The sequence below is a fragment of the Agelaius phoeniceus genome, chromosome 9 (assembly GCF_051311805.1).
Source record: "Agelaius phoeniceus isolate bAgePho1 chromosome 9, bAgePho1.hap1, whole genome shotgun sequence".
NCBI classification, from domain to species: domain Eukaryota; kingdom Metazoa; phylum Chordata; class Aves; order Passeriformes; family Icteridae; genus Agelaius; species Agelaius phoeniceus.
The window spans coordinates 15,929,443-15,953,113 of record NC_135273.1 but is presented as its reverse complement, the minus strand read 5'-3'; the positions used below and the strand labels follow the sequence as shown (position 1 = coordinate 15,953,113).

Here is a 23,671-nt window from a genome sequence, read left to right as displayed (position 1 = left end):
GTGGCCTGGGCAGTACCAGCACTGCTTAAGGGACTTGTGCTACGGTCTGTAGATCGCACAAGTGTCTGGTGGCACCCATTAACTGCTTTCAGCATAACAATGGCCCTTTCTCATCCCTGGCTATCCTCCCTGTCCCAGTTAAATGAGCCATTTCCCAGACAAATAAAGACTGGAGAGTCTGCCTTCACTAGGGGTAGGAGACTGAGGAAGGCAATTCAGACGGGAATGGAGGGAGACGTGGCCACCGTGAGCGCTGCTGAGGGACACGGGGAGAAAGGGAAAGCTGGAACAGGGCAGAGAGGCACAGGGAGCCCGAGGGGAGGCGAACGGCGTTTACTCTCTGTACAGGGTCTGCAGCAGGGAAGGGAGGCTTCAGATCGAAGGGATCAGAGACGTGCCGGAGATGAAAGGGAGATGGGAAAGGAGGAGGCTGGCAGGGAGGTGACCCTGGTGCCTGCACCAGCTCAGCCTGCAGGAGCTGCAAGGTGCACGAGTGTTGAGTAGAACAGCAGCAAAGGGCTGCGTTTCCATGCTCCCTGCTTGTTGTGTCCTCAGCACACTCATGTCCCTCCATCTGAGCAGGGTGAGCAGGCACGAAGGCACCTACTCTGACCTCGTCACAAGCTGGTGGCCTGGCTGCACTCCTGCCCTTTTCTGCTGTGGCTGCAAGGACAGTGTGTCTGGTCAAGAATCTGCTGCTAAAATTCTTGTCTTTCCTCCAGCCTTCAGCAAACAAGAAGCACAACAGAAGTAGAAGCCAGGTGGGACACACACTGTGCTTTCTTTAAAGGTGACAGGTTAAGCATCAAGTCCACAGTGCATCTCTATTTCTTTGCCTAGTGTAGGTAATACGAAATTTAAAACAAATTTTCATATTTCTACCCCACTTTATATAGCTAGGTGTATAACTATGTGCATTTGCCCACATGTAGTGTGAGTAAATATTTCTATGTCTAACTGACTGCAGGTTTCATGCTGCCAGATAAAGCAATCGGTTTTAAGGAATTCAGAAATACAAGATGGGTTTATCATATCTCAATTGTATTTTTGCCACTTGTGCTAAGAACAAGTGTTGCAGGACCACAGGCAGCTGTGCTAATAGAGCAGAGCCCAGAAGTTGGGCTTAGAGTGCATGAAGTTCAGTATATGAAGAAAAAAATAGCAAGACAAATAATTTGCTAAATGACATTAAGCCAAATCTTCCTCTACAGCAATGTTAATTATAAGAAGCCATTACAAAATAATTTTTAAAAAAATCAAAAAACAACAACAACAAAAAACCCAAACCAACTTCAAATCTGCAACACTCACAACCCAGAGAGAACACAGAGCCTTGCACAAAATTGGGGAAACCTATTTGGGAGCATTTTATGGTAGACCTTCTCAAGCATAATTCTGTGCTGATCAGGATGAAGGATGAAGCTGATCAGCTCTGCAATCAGGTCACTATTGACAAGTGCTGACTTAGCCTTCCCTGAATATCTCCTTCCCGGCCCAGCCACTCCTTAACTCCCTGTTACACGGGTACTGATGCTTCTGTACACACTTCCCAGCCTTTCTGCAGGCTGCAGGAGCAAGGAACCCAGCTGAGGGCACACTCAGAGGAAGAACACTCTCTGGAGGGTGTGTGGCACAGTTTCCCCCTCTTCCAAGTGCACTCTCTTCAAAATACCCCTTGTTAACATTGCTGTGACTTTCTTTTCTCCCTCATGCTGTAACACTGGTGCTGAATTTTGATGAGACAAACCAGGTGTAGCCCGTGGCATTTATTTATTTAGAGGCAAATACAAAATTTTGGTAACTATTTTGGAGTTATAAAGAAGAATGATAGGTCAGCTGCTTCTCTCAATCCAGAATGGGCTCTTATATTTTTATCAGTCAATTAAAGGAAATACTTGCCTTGAATACACAAATGTATTTTTCCTTTTAGATATTCCAGACACTTTTGGTCTTACATAAAAGTTAGTGTTGGCTCTTTATATAATTCATATAAGTAGCCACAGGCACTAAAAAAAAAAAAAAAGTTAATTTCTTAACTGTAGCTTTCCTCTCTTTATGGTTGCAATTTCAATTAACTGTTCTAAATAACTGACAACATGGAATATAAAACATTCCTGCAACAATGTAGGTCTAACAGCAATTACGTTGATTTACTCTGGACCATGTTAAGTTCAGGGAGTAGGATAAAGAGACAAGAGTTTAAAACTTCTTTCACACTGATGTAATAAATTCAGTACATTGCTTTAAAGTTAGGGCAAAATAGCTGGTAACTGAAAGTCAAAAAAACCCCCTTGTTTTGTTTTCCACTGTGATAGAAAACAATAGATTATGGGAAAGTTCTTCAGAAGGTGATCAGAGGAAAAGTTCACCAGCATCTATCATGGACTGTGTCTCTGTGGCCTGCTGGGATAGGAGGGAGGGACATAAAGGTGTCAGCAGTTGAACTGATACGGTAAATCACAGTAGGGCTAGTAAAGCGCGATGGCAGCCTCGTGTAAATGCCTTCAGACTTCTATTTCTTCTCCGAGGTTGTACTCGGGACACGTCCCCTCTTTGTGACCTTATCTCTGGGGCAGTGGGTTGTGCACTGGTCTCTTCTCTTTAGTTTACGAGGGCTAATCCATTTGCAGGTTAATAAAAGGTGAAAAGGACAATCACCAAGGAGCCACCAAAACAAACAAGTACCTTTGACTGCTTAAGGACTCTTGGTTTTCCACATCAACATGCTCAGCCTGTCTCCTTTCTCTGCTCGGGAATACTTTGATAATAAGTACGTCTGCAAACTATTGATTAAAAAAAAATTACTAGCAGTATGCAAAGGAGGAGACCAACAAGACAATTCCATAAAAAGTGGATGGTTCTACTCTGCAGGCAAGTAACTGATCCCTGTAAAATATACTCTGCTGTGCATGTCCTTGTGGTTGAAATTTGAGATTTTTTTCCTAGAAATACCGACTGACAATTAGTGAATTTCAGAGACCAACATGCTCTTAGTCCCAGTTAAAAGGAAAAGTTCCCTCGGAAATGTCACAAATCTGAGACATTTCATGTCATACAATGAGGAAAAAGATCACAACCTGCCATCACTTCAAGCAAAACTAATTATTAATTTTTCTCTTTACTGCTAGATTTGTAATGCACGTGGCTAGCTTGCTGCAGTGCTGCAGGCAGCATCATTAACACCAATAATATTTATTTAATATAATGACACCGAGAGCCAGAGACAGAGGGACAAGGAGGATGACACCAGGATGAAAATCACCTGTGTGCCACGCAGCCAGGCCAGCAGTGTGGCGCTGGAGCAGTGGGGCTGCTGCTCTCACTGCTGCTCCCTTTGTTCCCACCCTATCTCCTTCCATTCTTGTCAAAGTTAAGGACAATTCACAAAGGAGGAGGCTATTGCCGGGACAATTCACAGAAGAGGGGGCTATTGCCAGGTCAGGTAGCAGTTTCCGATTACTCGGCAGCTCCTGGGCTTCCAAGGGAAGCTTTGGAGAGAAGCAGCGTGCTTGATGAGAAGGGGCAGGATGTAGAATTTAGAGGGGGGAAAAAACCCCAACTCTATTCACACAGGCAGGCAGTACTCTTGCTAGCAGGGCAACATGCAGTCCCTTCTGTGCCTTCCCACAGGATATAAGCAGTTAGCTCATTCAGGAGGGCTCAGATACAAAATAAAGGCTAAGAGGTAAAGCACACCACAGCCTCTTGCTGCTTTACATCAAGTCAGCAAGCCAAGGAAACCAAGACCTACTATAATTCCATGGAAAATTCAGGTTCAATCTTGAAAACATGTTTGTTCTGGTGATATTTTATAAAAGCAGTATATTTCTGAGATACAGATATAGCAAATTGACCCTATAGAGCTCAAGCAGAAAAAAATCCCAAACCTAAATTGTTGCTTTTACCCTCAAAATAGCAATTCCTAGAGGAAGCTATTTCACTTAAAGCAGCATTAACAAAGATGACCTAACAAGTCTCAGTAGATGTGTGCCTGTGTGCATCTCCTCCTTAAACTGTACCTAGAGCACTGCTCAGGACCCACATCTCTGTAGTTACACCAATATTTTCAGCTTCCCACCACCCCAGAAAGTTATGGGCCTGCCTCCTACTCAAGAGTGCAAATGGTACTGACTGGATTTGGGTTACTTTTATCTCTAGAGAGATCCTGTGAGGGGCCCTCAGCTCTGGAATTTATTCCCCCTTTTGCTCAAAAACAGCCTCCAACAATCTTTGACCTTCTGCGTAAGCTGTGAGGCCCAAATCCAAGGATTTGCTCTGGGAGAAGCCTAAGAAAGGTTGGCATTTGTGGGTGTGGTAGGAGAACATGTTGTCTATGCCTGATTTAGTCCTGAGTTTGTCATTTTCTCATGTTGTGACAGTTATCCTGCACAGCAGCGTAGCCTGAACCCATGAATTCTAAGGCTTTCCTAAATGGTCATAAATTGGGGAAAAGAAAATAATTGAAATCTAGCAACATATGAATGATTGTGTATTTGTGAACAAAACGACCTGGCAAACAAGTATATCATAAGTCACTTTTGCGGAAATGATTCTTCCAGCCTTGCAAATCCCACAAGCCCTGCATGTCTCCGGGGCACTAACGGCATACAAGGGAAACTGCAATGTTGGGACTGCTGATAAAGGCACAAATAACATTTCATTAACTGAGAACACTTAATATCTTGCCCTGCCTCTGTTGCAACTGAGAGGCAAGCTGTAAACACCTATTAAAAACATCACTATTATGTCCTACTAGGAAAGTTCTGTCTGTCACCTATTAAATATTTAAATCTCAGATTCTTTAAAAGCTGTTTCCGCTGCTTTTACTCTTTGGATATAAACAGATTTGTTAAATATTTTATTTCTAACCCACCCACGAAGCTACATTCATTTACATAACTTAATGAAGGCTGCATTATTCATTGAACTTCTCATATAACATTTTTTGTAAGACATTATTAAACAAGTGAAGCAAGCCAGTCTAGTAATGAGTCTTCTCTAAACTTGCTGCCAGTTACATTTCCTTTCTCCTAATCTATCACTCTAATGGTTGCAACTAATAAACTTTTTGAATTTTTGCTGCTAATCTGTATATGTTTTGCATTGCATGCTGGATGTATACTTGACAGAGAAATTACAATACAAACCACCTGGCAAACAAAACTATCTCAATTAAATGCTATCCAAACTCACCCCACTCTTTTTTTGTTATAATAGAGGACAACTACATGTAACATAGTACCTTTAAGCCATAAATAAATTCACTAACTTGGGCCTGGAACATACCAGCAGTATATCTCAAACTCAGGATTTCTGTCTGCATTTTAAAATTTCTAAATCTTTGCAAAAGTCAGTAAATTAAAGTTTGGTTTATGCAAATGTCCTGCCTAGCCTTGTAAAAGATCCAGGAGCCTTGCATACAATCCTGTTAGACTCTTCTAGGAAAGATGATATGCACTAATTTTCAGGTAAAAAAATTCAGCAATAGGTTGCTTACATATGGGATATTTAATCTATTTAATTGGTGTTTAAGACTATATCAAAAGTAATATTGGATTTTCAGGCAGTCTAGGCAGTGCAGCTCCCTTTGAGATAGATAGCAAATTTTCAGAATTTATACCTCATTAAATCAATTCCAATCATAAAAAAAAAAATTAGAACAAGGGTTCTAATTTAATGCACATTAATTTCTAAAAGACAGACATATTATTTTATCAACATCCACCCTGAAAACCTCTGCAGATGCATAGAATTAACAAAAAACAGCAGTGTTCTGTTCTCAAAGATGGCTACATGCAGATTTGTAAAAACATTGTTTAAAACTTCTTATAGCACGTAGGAAAATGCAACTTGAAAGTCAAAGATTAAGTATTTTACATATTATTAAGTATTTTTCTTGGTACCTCTCCAAAGGTTAATTCTAAATCACTGGACAGAATAAAATAAGAAAACAAACAATTGATTGAAATGGGTAGAAAGAAGGAAAACCTTTTTGTCAGCCTCTCATCTTGCAAGGTCCAGGAAAAGACTCCTGTAAGGAAATAAAATAAAATAAAATAAAATGAAATAAAATAAAATGAAATAAAATAAAATTCAAGCTTTAAACATACAAGACTTCAAACTATATTGTCCCTTAAATAGGTGCTTCTATGAACCATAACAAAGGAAAATCTTTCCCAGCTCAACTGCTGAAAGCAACATGCAAGTAACATGTCTTTGTTTCACAAGGAGAAAATAAATAAACCTGATCAAGTTATTTTTAATCATTTCCAATAAGTCTTCAGCATTTTTTTCCTTAGTCATATAACCACTAGCAAAATACACTTTTACCTGTTTTGACCTTATCTGGAAATACTCTTACCTTTCAATCAAATATTGATTTATCAAGTAGCATTCCTCAATGCCAATTTCCATCAGTGTAATTCATAAATGTCCTTTTGATTAAAGAGTAGATACAACTGTGTGTTGTTAAGAACAACACATTCAGAACTTAACAGATAGTTTAGAAATTCTAAGCTTTAGAGATGCTGCTGGCTGGCAGGAGCTGTTACTCACATGATTTTGGGAGAAGTGTGGGTTCTATTAACTCACCTTACCCTCGGGGAAGAACCAGCATGCTGCATATAAATCATGGCTTTTTACTCCAGGACCAAAGCACAGCACCTTCTAAATTGTGTGTGATTTTTTGAAGAGAGACCTGGTCAAATATTTTTCTTTTAAATAACAGGCTAACCAAGAGGAGGAATATGAAATACCCTTCCTCCTGTCTGGGTGCAGCTCCCCAGCACAAACTATGCTCATGTGGGGAGCTGGAATGAGGACCTGGTCTGGCCAAAAAGCAATTCGTTTTTTGATAGGTAATTTTTCAACAAAATCAGTTCCTGGACCCGGCATAACAAGAGTGGTGCAGCACCTAAACAGCAACCACAGGCTCAGCATGTGCCCACCCCAGCCTCTGCTGAGCAGGCAAAGCTGCACTCACAGCAGAGCTCACCTGAAACTGGTCTGCAGCCAGCATCCAAGCTGTCAAAATACAGCTGCATACAGGAGATTAGCAGGGGTTGTAAAACCTGCTCAAGAAGTTGGGCAAATATTTCAGCAATTAACCCACACTGAGCTCCGTTTTACTGTAGCTGCACTGCTAGCATTTCTCAGGATAGCTGGTTTAAAGCTAGTTCCAGGATGCCTAAATTGCACAGCAGTGACAGACTGCTTAGCTACAGAGATAAATTATTACAGGGGCAGTACCTAACATAGGTTATGTTGTCATGATTTACAGCAGCTGAGGATGTGCCCCCAGATGTCCAGACAAAACCAAATTAAGTATATGATTTTTTTTCTTCTCCAAACATAAAAGCCATGCAAACTTGACTCAAAACCAAAAATTAAAGACTTGCATGTATGACCTTAGACTTACACTGTGCAAGTGTTTGTATTCTCCAGACAGCACTTAGGTCCCTATTCTTTATAAAAATAAAATGTAAACTAAAATAATATGAAGACCATGCAAAAAGTTCCCACATATAAAAGATTTTAATTAAACCCAAACAAAACATTTAAAGAATATCAACATCTATTTGGATTTGGAGAACATTTTGATGTTACAGAAGAAAATGTCAGTAAAGAATACTAAGACAAGAGTCCTGCTGTTCTCCAGACTCCAGATCACCTCCAAATCAGGATCAAGGTTTGCAATTTTCCATTACTATATTGGCAATAAAGGGGTTTAAACTAAGGTTATTCATCAAGTCCCTGAGAAACATAATGGTACAAGAAATTTGCACAGGAGAAAATATTTAAGATTTTAAACACTGTCAAGATGACTCAGGTGCAATTTAAAAAGAATGCTTTTTGGGGCTACAAAAAATTGAGTACAAAAAATTATTGATAGTTATACTCGTATGTAGGCTGTATCTAAAGCCATGTGTTAGACGCCCCCGTGTTTAAAATGCTAGCTGGAAACATATCAAATGCATTATAGAAACACCCCTTTAAAAAATTCCAAACCTCATAGATACTATTTTGGGCAACTGGTACCTGCAGCTATTTTGGGCAACTTAGCTTTGTCCTTAATTTTGATCTTGGGAGAACATAATAAAAAAGTGACTGTTTTCCAGAAGTAAACAAAAAATTTAACGATTCTATGTGGTGCTACAAGTGCTCATGACACTGAATTACACTGCTTTACTTTGTAGATGTTTATAGAGCCACCCTATGTTGTTTGACTTTTGAGGGAAGACTAATAGGTGTAGTAAGCTGGGGTGGCCACAAAACCCCTTATGGTTAAGCCAAAATAGGGGTCATGCCTAGGGCATTTTATCTGCCCTGCTTACACACCCCTGGGGAATTGCATCTCAACAGTTGATTCTCTGTTAATCAATTCACATTAGTGCCTGCCTTTTAGTTTTCACTTTGCTGAATTCCAGGAAAGAAGTTCTTAAACCAAATGCATGCTCTCTCTCACCTAGTCAGAGCTGTTGCATTTCAAGGAGAAATAAGCAGATTTTATTTGCTCTACCAGCTGATAAGAGAACCTTCGTAAGTAAAGATTCATAGCTAGCAAGCTCAACACAGAACAAGATTCAGTGGTGTGTTTACACAGGTCAGCACTAATATGGGAGGAGAGGACATTTGTGGATTTTTTTCCTCAACTAGCTCCAGAGAAAAACTTATGTGACATTATTCTGCTTTCCTTTTCTTTCTGATTTACTGGGGCTCAACATGATGTGCTTGATAAGGAGACCTGTAGCACTTGCCATCACTCCATGCAGTTTTCAGTGAGCATGTGGTTTTGTACTGTTCTTGCATTTACAGCTAAAATTTATAACAATTAGCTACTCACAATAAGCAACTACATGTGAAGGAGGGAAGAGTTATGAACACAAAAATAGCAAATACCTCATTCACAGAAGCAGATCTGGCTTTACATCCAAACCCTAGAGCCACGTCCATTAAGTTACTCTCTAGCATACACACAGATCTTCATACAGAGGATCATCAAAAATAAACTTTATTATCAAACTTAAAATTCACACATTAAACATACAATCTAGACACAAATAATACTGAAAACATTCTCAAACAATAACCATTTCAGGTAATTTGGATGAGTAGCTGGTTGCCATTGTTTTGAATGCTTTTCGGATATTTCTTATACATACACCATCCTGAAATGTCTTTGAATGCTTAGCTGGCCAGTTTTCAATGATATTTTTAAATAGGGGAAAATTTATTTCTATAGAAATAACATTATCTAATTATGAATCAGAGACCCATAATTGTAGTGCTGGGGGAAAAAATATCATAGCCTCTTGAAATACTTAGAAGACATAAATAACTATTGTACATTTACAAGTTTTAAATATTTAAAGGCCTTTGTTACTATAAAAAGTTACTATGTACATATTAAATGCTATATAGGAATCCATTTGGAGGGTTGAGCTCTCAGATTTGGCCACTGAAACCGATGAATTTGGTAGGCAGATTGTCCACAGGGTACACTATGGGGCCCGTTTTCATTGTAGGAGGTCCATTCAGCAGCTGCCAGTCACAGCTCCGAGCCAACTCCACTGTAAATATTTTTAGAAGGACTTTTGCAAACTCTTTGCCCACGCAGCTCCTCAAGCCCCCACCGAAAGGAATGAAACTGAACCTAGAGGAATCCTCTGGAGATGGAGACATGAAGCGATCTGGGTTAAATTCTTCCTTGTTGGTAAAGAGGTCTGCCACATCATGTGTATCACAGATACTGTAAATAACATTCCAACCTTTAGGGATTTGGTAACCCTATAAAAAAGAACAGAAAGGAGATGTGGAGCACCTTGCTGTGTTAAATAATGTGAAGTGACAGAACAGGACACATCAGTGAACCCCACCTCCCCTCCTGGCTTCCTGCAGGTCACTCTAAGGCAGACAGGCTACATGAACACAAAATATTTTGCAGCTGCTCTGAGGAGTTGTGCCCAAACCTTGCTTACATTTAGCTCAAGGGTCTTGAGTGCAATCCGAAATCCTCCAGGAACAGGCGGGCTCAGCCTGAGGGTCTCTTTGATGACACAGCCTGTGTACTTCAGCTGCTCCAAGACCTCCATGTCCAGCTGCTTCTCTTGGTTGGAATTGCACAGTAACCCCTAGAAAGGAAAATGCTGCCATGACATCCATGAACCATGCAGCCAGGGCTCCTGGCACTGCAAAGCAGCTGCCCCTCAGCTAAAAGCAGTATTTTCCTGCCACCCCTAAAAGCTGGGCACCACCTGGGTCAAAGGGAGCCCTGTCTGGGATACCTGTCCTGGAGGTACCTTCCTCCCACTGCCCCCTTCTATCAAATGCCTCTGGGGAAGACACAAACCTTGACCTGCAGCTCTTTCCTCACTTTCTGCAGGACTTCATGGTGGAGCCCTAGGAAGGCAATCAGTGACGTGGCAGCACTAGCAGTGGTTTCATGGCCCCCAAACAGCAGCTCTGTGGCAGACTCCTTCAGCTCCTTACGCAAAGGACAGAAGAGGCATGAACCAGACCTTGAGCACTGTACCAGGCCCACTCATCCACTGCAATGCTGTACATCATTCCCAAACTGGAACAGACACCCAGGGGTCTGGACGGAGGTGGTTGGTGGTGCTTATACTCTCTGGGAACCTGTCTTCCCATCCAACAGCCTGACTGCAGCCTCTGCATCCTAGTGCTCAACACTAGCAGATTTATTTCATGGAGAAAGAGAGCATCTCCTGCTCTCCCTTTTGTCCCCACAAGGTAAGTGTGACATTCTTAGGGGGCATGAGGGAAAGAGATAAATCCAGGGGAACCTTACCTGCATGTTGAGCTGCTCGCCGTTACCCTGTGTGTGTTCCATCAGCAGCTGCAGGGCATCCTTGTAGCCCCCCTCAGGCTCCTTGCGGGCCATCTTGGCACGGATGTTCTCCTCGATCTTGGCATGGATGATGTTGCGTGCCCGCAAGCCCTGACCAAGCAGGAGGGAGAGCAGTTTGGGTCTCAGACTGTACTGCCATCCCTGCCCCCCGATTCCCGTGCCCTGGCCGCAGGGGCACCTCTTCCCTGCTGGCCCGCCGTGAGCCTTACCCGGTAGAGCCCACTGAAGGGCACATCGATGGGCAGGGAGAAGAGGTTGCGGATCATCTCCTCGAAGGCCTCGACCAGCTGCTGCTCGCCGTCGGGGCTGGCCTGGCGGGGCTGGAAGCCCAGCAGGATTCTCATGGCAATGCGAAACATGAGGCGCTTCACCTCGGGGTACACGAGCAGGCAGGGCCCGGCGGCGCCCAGCCACCGCGCCAGGCAGGCGCTCACCTCCTCCTGGATGACGGGCACGTAGTGCTGCAGGGCGTCCCGGGAGAAGGCCCGCATGATCACCTGCCCGGGGGGACGAGGAGGAACGGGACAGAGGCTCAGCCGCCGCGCCCCAGGCGACCGCGCCCGCTCCCCGCCCGCCGTCGGCCCGTACCTTTTTGCGGTGCTTGTGCTGCCCGTTGTGGAGGTTGGAGAGGCAGCCCGAGCCTAGGATGGTCCGCACCGAGGCGGGCCACTGCACGGAGACGAGCCGGTGCTCGCCCAGCAGAATGTGCCGCACGTTCTCGGCGCCCATCACCCGTACCGTGGGCCGCCCAAAGAGGTGAGTCTTGTAGATGAAGCCGTATTTCCTGCGTTTCATCTGCAGGAATTTCCGCCTCTAGACAGGAGATGAGAGGGGGGAAACGATAAATAAATTTTAGACAGCATAAGAGGAAGAGGCAGGGAGAGCAGCTCTTTCCCACCTGGGCACGGGAGCCTGTCAAAGTTGCCGCTCATCTCCCTCCCCTGCAGCCCGAGGAGCTCTGGCTCCAGAGAGGCGCCTCTCCGTTCCCCGCGCCATCGCCTGGCCTTACCTGCAGCACCAGCTGCAGCGTCTCCCCGAAGAAGGGGAGCCCCATGGTGCCCGGGGGCAGCGGGAGCGGGCAGCTGGGGTCGCGGCTGCTCACGCAGTACAGGTCCCAGAGCTTGACGGCAGCCAGAAAGAGTAGCAGGGGCAGCAGAAAGGTGCACAGGGCGCTGGCGACTAGGGCGGAGAAGCCCATGACTGGGGAGCGACTCCCACCCAGCCCCCCGGGAGCTCTGAGTGCGCGGGCTGGGCTCGCCGCGGGCCGCCTTTTATACCCTTCCCAGGTTGCTGCCCACCCCTACCTTGGTCCGATAAATTAGTTCACCCAAAGTTCATCTTTAATTGCGGATTGCGGCCTGGCTCCTCCCCTCGAAATCTTTAACTATTTGCTTTGCGTAGTGCATCCTACCCGCCGCAGACGGCTGCCGGGGAAGGAAAGGTGCTGTCGGGGGCGGCGGCAGCGGCTCCGGGCTCGCTGACCCTGCACCGCGCTCGGTGAGTGGGCTGCGGAACGCCGCCGACAGCTGACAGCCGGTGGTCGGCCACCACCACCTCCTCGTCTCGGATTTATCGCCGATGCTCGTTCGAGACCAGCGGCTGCACCCAGAAATTCCCGCGCCGGCACCCGGCGGCCCGACTGTCCGGTCACCTACCCCGCGGCGCTACCGCCCGGCTCCGATGCGCTCTGCGGAGCTCCTTCGTCCGCCCGCCACCGTTGTCGGCTGGGAACGGCGATGTAGCGGCCGGACCCGGGAGACACCGGGCCGGGACCGTGGGGCGGCCGGAGCGGACGGTCCCCCGCGCTGGGGCAGCCCGGAGACCCTCTGAGCAGAGCCGCCGGGGCATCGGCGGAGGAGCCTCCGCTGTCCCCTGGTTCACCTCGAAAGACATGGCTTGTATTTCTGCCGGCCGTGGAGCAAGGAGCCGCCGGCAGCAATCCGTCTCAGCCTCCCGATGCAGGTTCAAGCGCGGGTCACCGAGGGAAAAGAAGGTGAGCGCGGAAAGGAAACACCAAACTCGCCGTTCCCAGCTCCTCTCCCCGGGATCCACTGCCCACCCTCGCCTGAGGCTCTCCGGCATCCCGTCGGGGCTGCCGCGGCCGGGAAGAGGCGGTCGGCACGGCCGGGCACCCCGCCTGCAGCCGCGGCGCGGAGGGGCGGGCGGGCACCGGCGCTGCTCTCCGGACGGGAGCGGCGGCTCCGGGCAGGAGGAGCGCGGCGGGAGCGGGGCGGCGGGAGGGCGGCGCTGGCTGGGGCGGCTGCTGCTGCTGCTGCCGGCGCAGGAGCCGTTGGGGAAGGGGCGCCCGGCGCGGACCGCGGCTGCGGGGCGCGGAGCTCTCCGCCGACCACGGCTGCGGCCAATACACTTTTTTTTTCTTTACTGTTTTTATCTTTTCCCTCCCTGTTACTTTTGCATTCTTGTTCCCTCAATAACCTCAATAAACCTCAGCTCAATAAACGCTGGAAGTTTTGTGTGTGCGTCTGTGTAGGGGAGAGGGAGATGTCGCTTTTAATTATTATTTTTCTAACAATCAACGCATCACACGAGACCCGCCCTCCTCTTACGATGCCTTGCTGGAGCGGGGCTCCCGCCTCCGCAGCCCCTTGCCCAGGAGGGAGCCCCCCGGACGGTACTGCCCCGGTAGCCCCTCGGGGTTCGCTGCGGGCCCGGCCGGCGCTGGCCGGGAGCGGCGGCCGCGCCCTGACCCGGCGCTCTCCCCTTGCCGGGCGCTGACCTGCTTGTGACCTACAACACGGACCGTGACATCTGCGTGAACCCGGCCGGCAACCGCGCCAAGTTCACTGTCTATCAAAATAACGAGATACGGTGGCCTGAGCAGCGATAATTGCCACAGGAAGGCTTTATTATCTTCCCAGCTGTGTATTCCCCAGCCATCGGCTTGAAAAGAATCAAATGGTAAAGAGTGAAAGGGATAATTAAAAACATCTTGGAAGGAGGTCAAGAAATTAACAGCCTAATATGAACAAACTTTGATTACAAGTAACAATTATTACACTTCATTTGTAAATGGTCGTGTTTATCTGCAAACAAAATCAGTTTATCGGTTTCTTTTTGCTTCTTTTTTTTTTTTTTTAACTAGATTCATGTTACATTTTTCAGCGGGCTTGCTGGCGCTCAGGGTAATTTTTAAGTGCCCTGCTGGAGGAGCCCTGACCTTCCTGCCCAGGGTGCCGGACGCTGCAGGCCCAGCCCTGCCCAAGTCCTGCCCGCGGTGAGACCCTGAATCGCCTGCGGTCTCAGCCAGCCAGTAGCTCCTGCTAATTAAAGTTAGTCATTGCCACTTGCAGCCACCATCTACTGATTTCACCTCTGATAGGCAAAAAGATTCACCTTTCAGGACAAGGTCAGGAGGGCCAGAGGCTTTGGTTCACTACAGGGTCGACTTGCCAATAGCACTTAACTCAGCCCTGCAGTTCAACCTTTTCCAGATTTGACCTGTCACGTTTGGGAGCCAGGTTTCTGCCCGAGGTAGCGTGGTGGTCACTGCAGTGCCCCAGCACGGCCAGGCAAGGGGGATTGGCCAGGGCAAGGCCATCTCTAGCACCCAAGCAGAATGATGATAGAGTTTCAGGAGCCTGAAGAGCTCCCCAGAGCCTTTCCAAAGGGACACTGTCTTCGTGCTATGTTTTGGCCTTCACAGGCCAAGCTGGTTCTTCACACAGAGCACATGGACACCACACCAGGCATGGGGTGCTCTGGAGGGACAAGGAGGATTATTTTCCCACTGCATTCACACAGAATGCATGACAGTGGGGAATAGAAGTGAAGCTGAAAGAAATTTATACACATGTTGTTGTGGATCAAGGACCTGTGCCCAGCTCTGTTCTCAGTACACAAACAACAGGACTCACTTTATTTTACATGGGAGAGAAATACCCTGTAGGGGTACTCAAAAGCCATCTACAAGGGTGCCCTCAGCACCCACGTTTAGCCTCGGGTACCACCCCCTGGATAGATGCATGGAACTGCTGTCCTGACACTTTTCCTGGCAGAGCTGGGCTGACAGAGGTGACAGTCAGTCTGGCCAGCCAGCCAGCTACCACAGGGCCTGTGGAACCTTGCAAATGTCCCCTGTGCAATGTGAACAGCATCATCAGGAACAAGGGACTTTGTACCACAAATCAGACACATTCAGAAATTTCTGTTTTCTAAACATTTGTTCTCCAAAGCCCCCTCCCCTGCTTCAGTCCAATCCCATGAGCAGGTTGTGGCTGGGGAGAACATCCTGGCAGGAACTCAGAGATGGTTTCATGGCAGACCCCAAGCAGCAGCACAGTGCAAAAGCACAACATACACAGCTGCTACTAGTGGGTGAACGAGACATATCCTCCTTGTGCCAGCTCTAATGGGAAGTGCATGAATGAGATTAAATATTTACAATAAAAACCACTTTACACCCTATTATTTTAGCTAGAGCTGATGCTGGGGATTGGGCAACTCTGGCTTGTGTTTTCCTGCAGAGCGCCCCACCTCCCTCTTTTTTCATCTAAAAAGCTACAGTGTGCAGGATGTTTGTCCTGCCTCTCCTATAACACACCTACAGGAGATAACTCTGGGAGTCTTAGCTGTGGGTCTGGGAGTTTTGCTCCCCATCTCTGGTAGCTGGAGGCCTGTATGGGGCAGGGGCTGACTGAGCCCCCATGGCATATGCACCCTGCCAGCATCTTCAGCAGGTTTTGCCCCAGTGCTCAGGAGTGCTCTGCAGGACACCCTACTGCAGCACCCTGCACACCCTACCAGCCTGTACACCAGGAGAGGAAAATAGGAAGACCTTTAAGGTTTTGTTCAGCAGTAACCCAGCAGCATTCCCAGCCTGGGGCAGCAGAGACCTGCTCCTGGCAGCTGTGGCAGGGCATCGGCCCCAGGGCTGAGGGGAGCAGTGCGCCCCTCACCGGCTCAGGCCTCGTGGCCTTGGCTGGGCTGCAAGGGGTGGAAGTAGAGCTGCAGCCCATCGTCGACAGGGTGCACGATGGGCACGGTCTGCATGCTGGGGTAGCCAGGGGTGGCCAGCTCCCAGCGGGCCGTGCTGACCAGCTCGATGGCCAGCAGCTTGAGGATGGCCTGGGCCAGCTCCTTCCCGATGCAGCTCCGGGCCCCTCCGCCGAAGGGGATGTAGTGGAAGCGGCCCGCAGCCTCCGGCCGGCCGGCGCCAAAGCGCTCGGGGTCAAAGCTGCTGGGGGGGCTCTGGTAGACAGCTGCTGTCTCATGGGTGTCACGGATGCTGTACATGACGCTCCAGCCTTTGGGGATCTGGTATCCCTGGGGAAGGCAGAGAAGAGGGAGGAGAGGACTGTTACATACCTGTGCTACTGGAGGGTGAGCAGAGGGTGCCTGCAGACAGCCCCACTGCACTTCCCACCTGCTCTACAGTTCCTTTTCTCCCCAGCCCAACTGAGACTCACAGAGGCTGCTGCTGACATTTCCCCTCGAGCTACGCTGCCAAGCACCACCACTGCGCGGGACACAGGGTGCTTGCTCACAACGGCAGGCAGCAGCTCTTTAGCAGCCTGCTGGAGTGCGGGACACTTACATCGAGCTCAAAAGTCTGCAGTGCCGTCCTGTAGCCTCCGGAGACTGGGGGCAGCACTCGCAGCACCTCCTTAATCACACAGTCCAGGTAGCGCAGGCGGCTCAGCTTCTCCAGGCTGATGTCTGCGGTGCAGTGACAGCTTTGCCCTGGTGGTGCCGGGAGCTGGGGGCCGGGGCAGGGGGTGCTCTGGGGCACAGTGGGCTCCAGCACGGCACTGGGCTGGAGGGAATCTTCCTCCACCGGGGCTGGGGGCTGGCTCTGGTCCTTGTGAATGTCGTTGGCCATGGCGGGGGAAAGTGGTTTCTCTCTGTCCCTGCTCTGGATGGTCAGGGTGTCTAGGCAGGGTCCTGCAGGGCGGCACTCACTCTGCTGGTACAAGTCATGGGACATCAGCTCCTGCCTTATTTTTTCAATCACTGAGGGGTGCTTCAATAGCAGGAGGATCAGAGAGGTGCTAGCACTAGCCGTGGTGAAAAAAGCAGCAAATATGAGCTCAATTGCTGATTCCTGGGAGAGGAATGAAAATTACAAGTTTGAATAACATTTCAAAGAAATTGTGTCTCAGACTGTTCTCACCTTTTGCAGGTTTTGCCCCTGTGCAGGGGGCCCTGGCCCCCACTCTGCTCTCCCCAAACCCACTCCCATCCTGGGTTGGCAGGGACCAAAGCATTTCTGTATGAACTGGACATCCACTTGCCAAGTGACTGCTGCAGTAGCACAGCTGGAATGAGTACACATTACCTCCAATCCAGCTCTTCTGAGCTTCCTCACAAGATTTACCAATTTTAAGGCAGCGCTTTACCATGCATTATAGCACATTGAGTGAAGTCCATTTCAAGTATTATGCTTTTTATCATCATCTGCCAATTCCCCTCTGCACCCAACTTTTACTTTTCTGTCCAGGCAGTGGATATGGGCAGTGGTTTATGCACAAATTTTAGGTGTGCTGGCAGCTAAATGGGTTGCATTTGATCCATCTCCAGTTGTGACTGATCTTACCTGGGAGGAGACTCAAGGCAAGAGTCAAAAGCATGAAGGCCTCTCTGCTAGAGCAGGTCAGCCTGGGAAGTGCTGTAGCCAGCAGGGAGCACACACCAGGCAAAGGACTTGGTTGCTTTTCAAGCTGTACAGCCCAAAGCACAGCAGAGTTCCCCAAAAGCTCCACAGCAGAGGTATCCATAACAAGTTAGGAAGTTACTCAGCTCAGATACATGGACCACAGCACAGCCAAATCTGTAATGTGTGCCTTGTCCAAGGTCGGGGTCCCCTCGCAGCCCCCCAGCCTTTTTGGGACTGTCTGCAGGGTCTATATGGAACAGCACATGCCAGGCTGCTGGGGGCTGTTTGCAGCACCCTCTGACCAACTTTTGCAAATGGTTTCCCAAAAGTTAAGGGTTGCCCATGGCATGACACATCTCTGACAGCAAACATAATGCTCAACCTACAGCACCATCTGAAGGTGCCAGTGGCTCCACAGCACAGGGCTGGGAGTGCTGAGGCCAGAGACAAAAGCCAAAGAGAAGGCAAAGGGAGAAGTACCAGGAACTGTCCCCCTGGAAGGCCTGGGACCTGACTGATATTACAGAGCACTAATGGCTCCAGCCCAGGGGCAAAATCCCACAGGGACACAGAGCAGTTTCCTTTCACATGACTGTGCCTGGACTTTAAATTGTTCTGACACAATCGGTTCTAAAGAGGTGAAGCCACAAACACAGAGAAGAACATTTGAAGACTGAAGGTACTTGGATTCAAATCTGATAAAGTTAGGGATAATGTAACAAAGATGACTCTTTGCTACCATCCCTAGTGCCATATATTGGCTGGTCTAGATGCTTTGCCAAAGTGCAGCTCTCAAGGGCATTTTTCAGCTGAAATAAAACCCCTGGAACAACAGATCCCTGTCAGCCCCTATCACACCTCCTGCAGGCATTAGCAGGAATTTTTACATTCACAAGTAACAGACACAGATGAAAAGAAACCTCTCAGTTCCACCACATGCAATTAAACCCCAAGACATTTCAATAGCATGCAAGGAATTTAGGGCAAGCTCTTAGGTTTGAAATAACAGCCCTTATGCTCTTTGCATCAACCTCTGACAGTGCTGCTGCAGAACGTGTGCCACAGCTGCTGTCACAACTTTCCCTCCCTGCCACTGCAAGGCCAGCAGAACCAGTGACTGGAAGGCAGGATATTCCCAAGCTTCTTCATCAGTACTGTGCCTGTCCTGGGAGGCAGAATGGGCATATTACACCCAGCCAGTGACAGCATTATTATACAGGATGGGTTTTTTAAATCTTCCCAAGGTTTAAAATATTTTAAAACAGTATTGTTGGCAAAGCAACATCTTTTTAATGACCTTTACATTTCAAGGGCCCTGGTGAGTTCATAGCAGCAGTACAAATCACAGTGTATTTAGAAAAATTTCTGGGAAAAGTCTCTTTCCAGATAATTTGAACAAAAAGCAGATTAGTGACTAGTTTGTGCCAGTGTCTGAAGTGTTTGTCAAAGACAGATATATCCAGAACTCTGAGACAGCTTTGGACTTTTTATTCAATTACACTGCTTCATTAAATGAGACCTCTACTACTGTTTTATTAGGGTGGAGAATATTGCCATAATTGCAAGCATAGGCAGTTCAGTTTGAAAGTAATTTTGTTAAATACAGAAATTTTCTAACCATGAAGGTACATTACAAAAAATGAATATGTTATAATTTGAATCAGCTGGCCCAAGGTTGCTGCCATGTTACTCAATCTGTGTTAGATTTAATATCTCCTTATTCCATTTGTGGTCAGAGTCAGGGATATGATGAGAGATTGTGAAATTATTCTTGCATAATATTACTGTGAATACTAACAGAGATTAATTAATCTTAATCAATCACATTTTGAATCTGTCAATTATTTTTAAGAATCACAGTATAATAAAAAATATTTAGATTAAATAATGTAATAAAATTTATTTAGTAATATGTACTGGTTCTAATTATACCTAATGTTGTTCAAAGCTTTTCAAATATTTTAGATTTAGAGATTGCATTTTTACAAAATATTTATAAAACATTAGTCTTTGGATAGTTATCCTGAAATACTTAAATAAATAGTAAAACTACCTTTAAACTATACTCAAATACTTTAAAATCATATCCAGCTGCTGTACCCATGCAAAACTGCTTCAAAACTTGTTATATAAATGCAATGCCATCTATCATTCACTGATACCATGTGATCTGGAACTATGAATGATGCAGTACTAAAGACTAATTTTTTTCCCAAGATCTTTGGCAAAATACTCATCACATTCACTTGGTGGTTTTGGCTCAGTAAGGACTACTGGGTTCATCCCTATGTCACAGCCATACATCACATTCATCATAGCAACCCACAAGCTACATGATCGGATGAATGAGGAGGTGATAGGGAATGACCTGGAATCCATCGCTGCATCCCTAGACCTATTCTGGTTAATCACCCCAGAAATTTCTGGGCTCACAGCCCTGAGGAGTCCAGTGATGTGATCTACACCCTGCCCTAGGTGCTGGGCTGTGTTTGAGAAGCACACAAGTAGCTCTGAATATTTCCAAGAGAGTGTCCTGGAGGTTACTGAGTGCACAGACATGCAGAGCCTTAACACAGCCACATAACCCTACCAGCATCCTACATCGGGCTAAGGCTGGTGGCCCTGAAGAGGAAAGGTAGAAGGGCATTCATTCCCTTTTGACAGGTCCCTTCTATGGCAAAGAGACACAAGACTACAAGGGCATAAGAGTGTGCTGAGTGCAGGAGCTGGTGTCCTCACTGCTGCTGGGAGGGGGGCAGGAGCCAGCGGCTGGGGGTGGTCCCCAGCTCCCCACAAGCCTCCTCCTGGCCCTCAGCCCACATCCCTCAAACAGCCACTGAGTCAGGAGTGGCACTGCAAGGCAGAGGCTCTCCTTACCTTTAGCTCCTGCATGGTGAATTCTTTGCCATGTTCCTTGGCACTGTTCATTATGAAATCCAGAGCATCGCTGTGGTCTTCTGGGTTGTTTCTCTGTAGTTTTTCCTGTATAGCCTTCTCCATAAACTTATGTAGCATGTCCCGTGCTTTGATTCCCTGTGAGAGGCACACACAGTTCAGGAGAACCTTAGGAACTGTCCCCCTCTCTAGAGAGACCAGGGGAACCCAAGTGTAGCAATCCTTAATCCCAGGACCTGTAACAGCAAGAACTGTTTAATCTGCTGCCCAGCCCCAGAGCCTTGCAAGAGGCAGCAGTCTGGGGGGAAATGCTGCACCTTCTGTTGCCTTGCTGTTGTGAATCAAATGCAACAAGTCCCAAGAAACTCTCTGGGAGGAAAAGACAACAGTAAACCCATGCTACCAAGTTCAGAGGCATCTGCACTGGGCAAATCTACAGTTGTGTCAGGTCCAAAGGAAGCTTATTCCAAGGGAAAAGAAAAGGTAACAAGAAAACTGAGTCCAGACAGCAAGGCACAAATGGTTTTACATGGGAACAGTGGATAAAGACACATTAATCACAGTCAGCTCATCTTCAGGTGTGTTGCACTCCTGAAGTGCAGTGCAGCAAAACACTCCTGTAAGATCTCAGCAAGTCAAGTGATCAGCAATGCCTTTGCAAAGTGGGATGATGGAGTCACATTGTACTACTCTCTATAACAACGTCTCCTGCAAAAGCCACAAGGACCAGAAATTTGAAGTTAAAAATAGCCATGGCCAGATATTGGGAAGAAGATACAAAGGCTTAGATTTGAGGTGGGAAGGATTAGACAAAGTAAACAGGGCAGGGGGTGAGGTGAACGACAAGGGGACCTAAAGGCAAGTTGAAGATGTTGGTCTGGGGCCAGACACGCTTTGGCTGACCTGAAAGAGGGCAGGGGGATGAAAGCTCATACTGGTGACAACCTGCAAAGGAAAACTGGACAGGGAAAACAAGAGCTTTGATGAAGAGTAGCAGGGAGGCTGGGGCAGAACTGAGACTGTTTAGGTAAGGTTATCCAACAGGGCAGAGCTCACAGTGGAAATAAGAGATGAGGGAAGACCTGTCTAAAGCAGACAGGAGACTTCAGCTGTGGTAAGGAAGGAGAACCCAAAGATAGAGGAGGGAGGAATGTGAGAGGAAGAATGGTACCCAGGACCTATACCTAGAGCAGGAGTGTGGAGAGGCATGCAAAGAGGGACAGAGCAGCAGGGAAGAAACTGCAGGTTGAAAGAGGCAGAGGAAACCGTCCCTCTCCCCGGGCTGTCTCTGGGCTGCTGGACTACAAGGGACCGAGGACCATAAGACAGTCTTAAATTCTCAGCCTGCCTGAGTTTCAGAGGAGGTGCTAAGCTGAGGTGTGCTGTGCCCACCTGTCTTTGTGCTTATGCCCACAGACGCCTCTGCCATGGGCTGACATGAGTTCAGATGGGATAGGGTCAGACATGATGGACTCACCAGAGGCAACATATGGGATGAGGGAGAAGAGGAGCCCTATGCTGAATAATGAGCTGGAGCCAGTGCCCAGAGGTGTTGGAAGCCAGCCAAAAGCAGGTGAGAAGTGCAGAGAGAAGGGGAAATGGCTGGGGTAGGTAAGACACCACACCCTGACCTAGAATGGGGTGTTGCAGATGTCCTGGCCCATCAGAAATGTCCCTTGGTGGACCTAAGGACAGGGGGTCTGTGCCGCCAGGGCCCAGGCCCTGCCCCCGGGCAGAGGGAGCAGTGCAGGCGGCAGTACCTTGCGCAGCCCACTGAAGGGTAGGTTGAGGGGCAGGGAGAAGAGGTTCTCCACCAGCTGTTCAAAAGTTTTGGCCAGATCCTTGAACTGCTTTTCCTCCAGGCAGAGCCCCAGCAGAATCCGAGCTGCAATGCGGAAAGTTAAGGTTTTAGCGGAGGAATAAACTGCGATAGAGCCTGGCTCCATGCACCAGCCCCGCAGCTCCCAGCTCACAACCTTCTGGATCCGCGGCAGGTAGCTCTCCAGGGCGGCACGGCTGAAGACTCTGGCCAGGATCTAGGAGGAGAAGGGGGAAGAGAGGCAGGTAGTTAAAGCAGGGGGGGCACACATGCCACCGAGGCCAGGCCTGGGCGCTGCCTGGGCTGTGTGCCCTGTCGGGGTGGCTGTGAGGCTCACCTTGCGGCGCTGGCGGTGCAGGTCACCAGTGGAGCTGAGCAGAGTGTGTGAGCCCAGGATGATCTGGGTGCTTTGGGGCCACTGTGTGCTCACCAACGTGTGCTCACCCAGCAGAATCTTGCGGATGTTCTCAGCGCCTGTCACCCGCACCACAGGCCGGCCCAGGAGATGGGTCTTGAAGACATTTCCGTACCGCTCCCGCCGAGAGCTGTGGAAGCGGGAGCCCTGGGGACGAGCCGCGGGTCAGCCCGTGGCTCCCGCCAGCCCCTTCCACCCCGCCCCGTCCCCCGGCGCCTCACCTGGAGCAGCCAGTGCAGAGTCTCCCCGAAGAAGGGCCAGCCCATGGAGCCCTTGGGCAAGGGCAGGGCGCTGGCGCGGTCCCGGCTGAGGCTCCAGCGCAGCGCCCACAGGTGCCGGCACAGGGTGATCAGCAGAGCCAGGGCCAGCAGCACCAGCGCCGCCGCCTCGGGCCAGGAGGGCCCGGCCGGCATCCTGCTCCGGTGGCGGGGACGGGCCGGGTGCGGCTGTCAGGCTCGGGGCCCCGGCGCCCCGCGACTCGGCTACGGGCGCTGCGCGACGGGCCCTGCCGACTGCTGCCCGCCCGGCCCCGCTCGCCTCCTGCTGCCGGTTCGCCCCTCGGCCACATTTATATAGATATTGGCCACTTACGCCCGATCCACCTTCGGAGATGACGTATCCGCTGCATATTTAAGCAGCGCGGCCAAGTGCGGTGATTGGCGCGGGAGGGCCGGGGACAGCGGCCGAGGGGCTCGAGGCGGCGGGGCAGCCCCCGGGGCCGGGGGCCCGGCGCCCCTCCCGCCCCCGCCCAGCCCCTCGGGGCGCCCCGAGCCGGAGGCGGGACGGCCGCTCCTGGCAGCGGGGAACCTTCTCCGCCCCGCCGGCAGCTCCCGGCGCCCCCTCGGGCCAGCCTGCCCAGGTAGAGTCCCGTCCCGGGCTCCCCCGACCAGGGAGCGCCCCAGCCCTGCTCCGCAGTCCCCAGCGCCCCCCGCTTCCCGGCCTGCAGCGGCAGACGGGGCGGCCCTGCAGCGCTCCCGGCCCGCACCCCGCCGTCGGGGCCGCGCGGATCCCCGGCCGCCTTTCCCGGGGAAAAATCACCAATGAGTCGGGACCTGCACAGGT

General features: G+C 49.0%; 2 protein-coding genes across 4 annotated transcripts; both read right to left on the bottom strand.

The window, feature by feature from the left end:
* Nucleotides 1-8,992: 8,992 nt before the first annotated feature.
* CYP26A1 (cytochrome P450 family 26 subfamily A member 1) lies at nt 8,993-12,652 on the bottom strand. 3 transcript variants are annotated; one of them, XM_077183061.1, is made up of 7 exons: nt 12,523-12,652; nt 11,456-11,680; nt 11,077-11,364; nt 10,808-10,957; nt 10,349-10,483; nt 9,978-10,130; nt 8,993-9,786 (listed from the first exon to the last, which is right to left on the bottom strand). In XM_077183061.1, exons 2-7 carry the CDS (start codon nt 11,660-11,662, stop codon nt 9,445-9,447), a joined length of 1,275 nt encoding a protein of 424 aa, XP_077039176.1. In that variant the 5' UTR covers nt 11,663-11,680; nt 12,523-12,652; the 3' UTR covers nt 8,993-9,444. The 3 variants fall into 3 exon arrangements, with proteins under 3 accessions (XP_077039176.1, XP_054493497.1, XP_077039177.1); XM_054637522.2 differs by lacking the exon at nt 12,523-12,652 and adding an exon at nt 11,877-12,377; XM_077183062.1 differs by lacking the exon at nt 12,523-12,652 and adding an exon at nt 12,172-12,377.
* A 3,135-nt stretch (nt 12,653-15,787) lies between these two features.
* On the bottom strand, nt 15,788-23,022 carry CYP26C1 (cytochrome P450 family 26 subfamily C member 1). The gene is made up of 6 exons (XM_054637544.2): nt 22,831-23,022; nt 22,532-22,756; nt 22,136-22,411; nt 20,358-20,513; nt 16,422-16,928; nt 15,788-16,150 (listed from the first exon to the last, which is right to left on the bottom strand). Exons 1-6 carry the CDS (start codon nt 23,020-23,022, stop codon nt 15,788-15,790), a joined length of 1,719 nt encoding a protein of 572 aa, XP_054493519.2.
* Nucleotides 23,023-23,671: the final 649 nt, after the last annotated feature.

Bases quoted from the DNA above. Each gene is read 5' to 3' on its own strand.
- CYP26A1 (XM_054637522.2), bottom strand. From the start codon at position 12,065: ATGGGCTTCTCCGCCCTAGTCGCCAGCGCCCTGTGCACCTTTCTGCTG. The intron at 11,681-11,876 runs GTAAGGCCAGGC...TCTCCTGTCTAG, and splicing joins CGCTGCAGCTGGTGCTGCAG to AGGCGGAAATTCCTGCAGAT. The intron at 10,131-10,348 runs GTTTGTGTCTTC...TTTCCTTTCTAG, and splicing joins GGAAAGAGCTGCAGGTCAAG to GGGTTACTGTGCAATTCCAA.
- CYP26C1 (XM_054637544.2), bottom strand. From the start codon at position 23,022: ATGCCGGCCGGGCCCTCCTGGCCCGAGGCGGCGGCGCTGGTGCTGCTG. The intron at 22,412-22,531 runs GTGAGCCTCACA...TTCTCCTCCTAG, and splicing joins TGCACCGCCAGCGCCGCAAG to ATCCTGGCCAGAGTCTTCAG. The intron at 20,514-22,135 runs GTACTGCCGCCT...TGCCTCTCACAG, and splicing joins CCTTCAGTGGGCTGCGCAAG to GGAATCAAAGCACGGGACAT.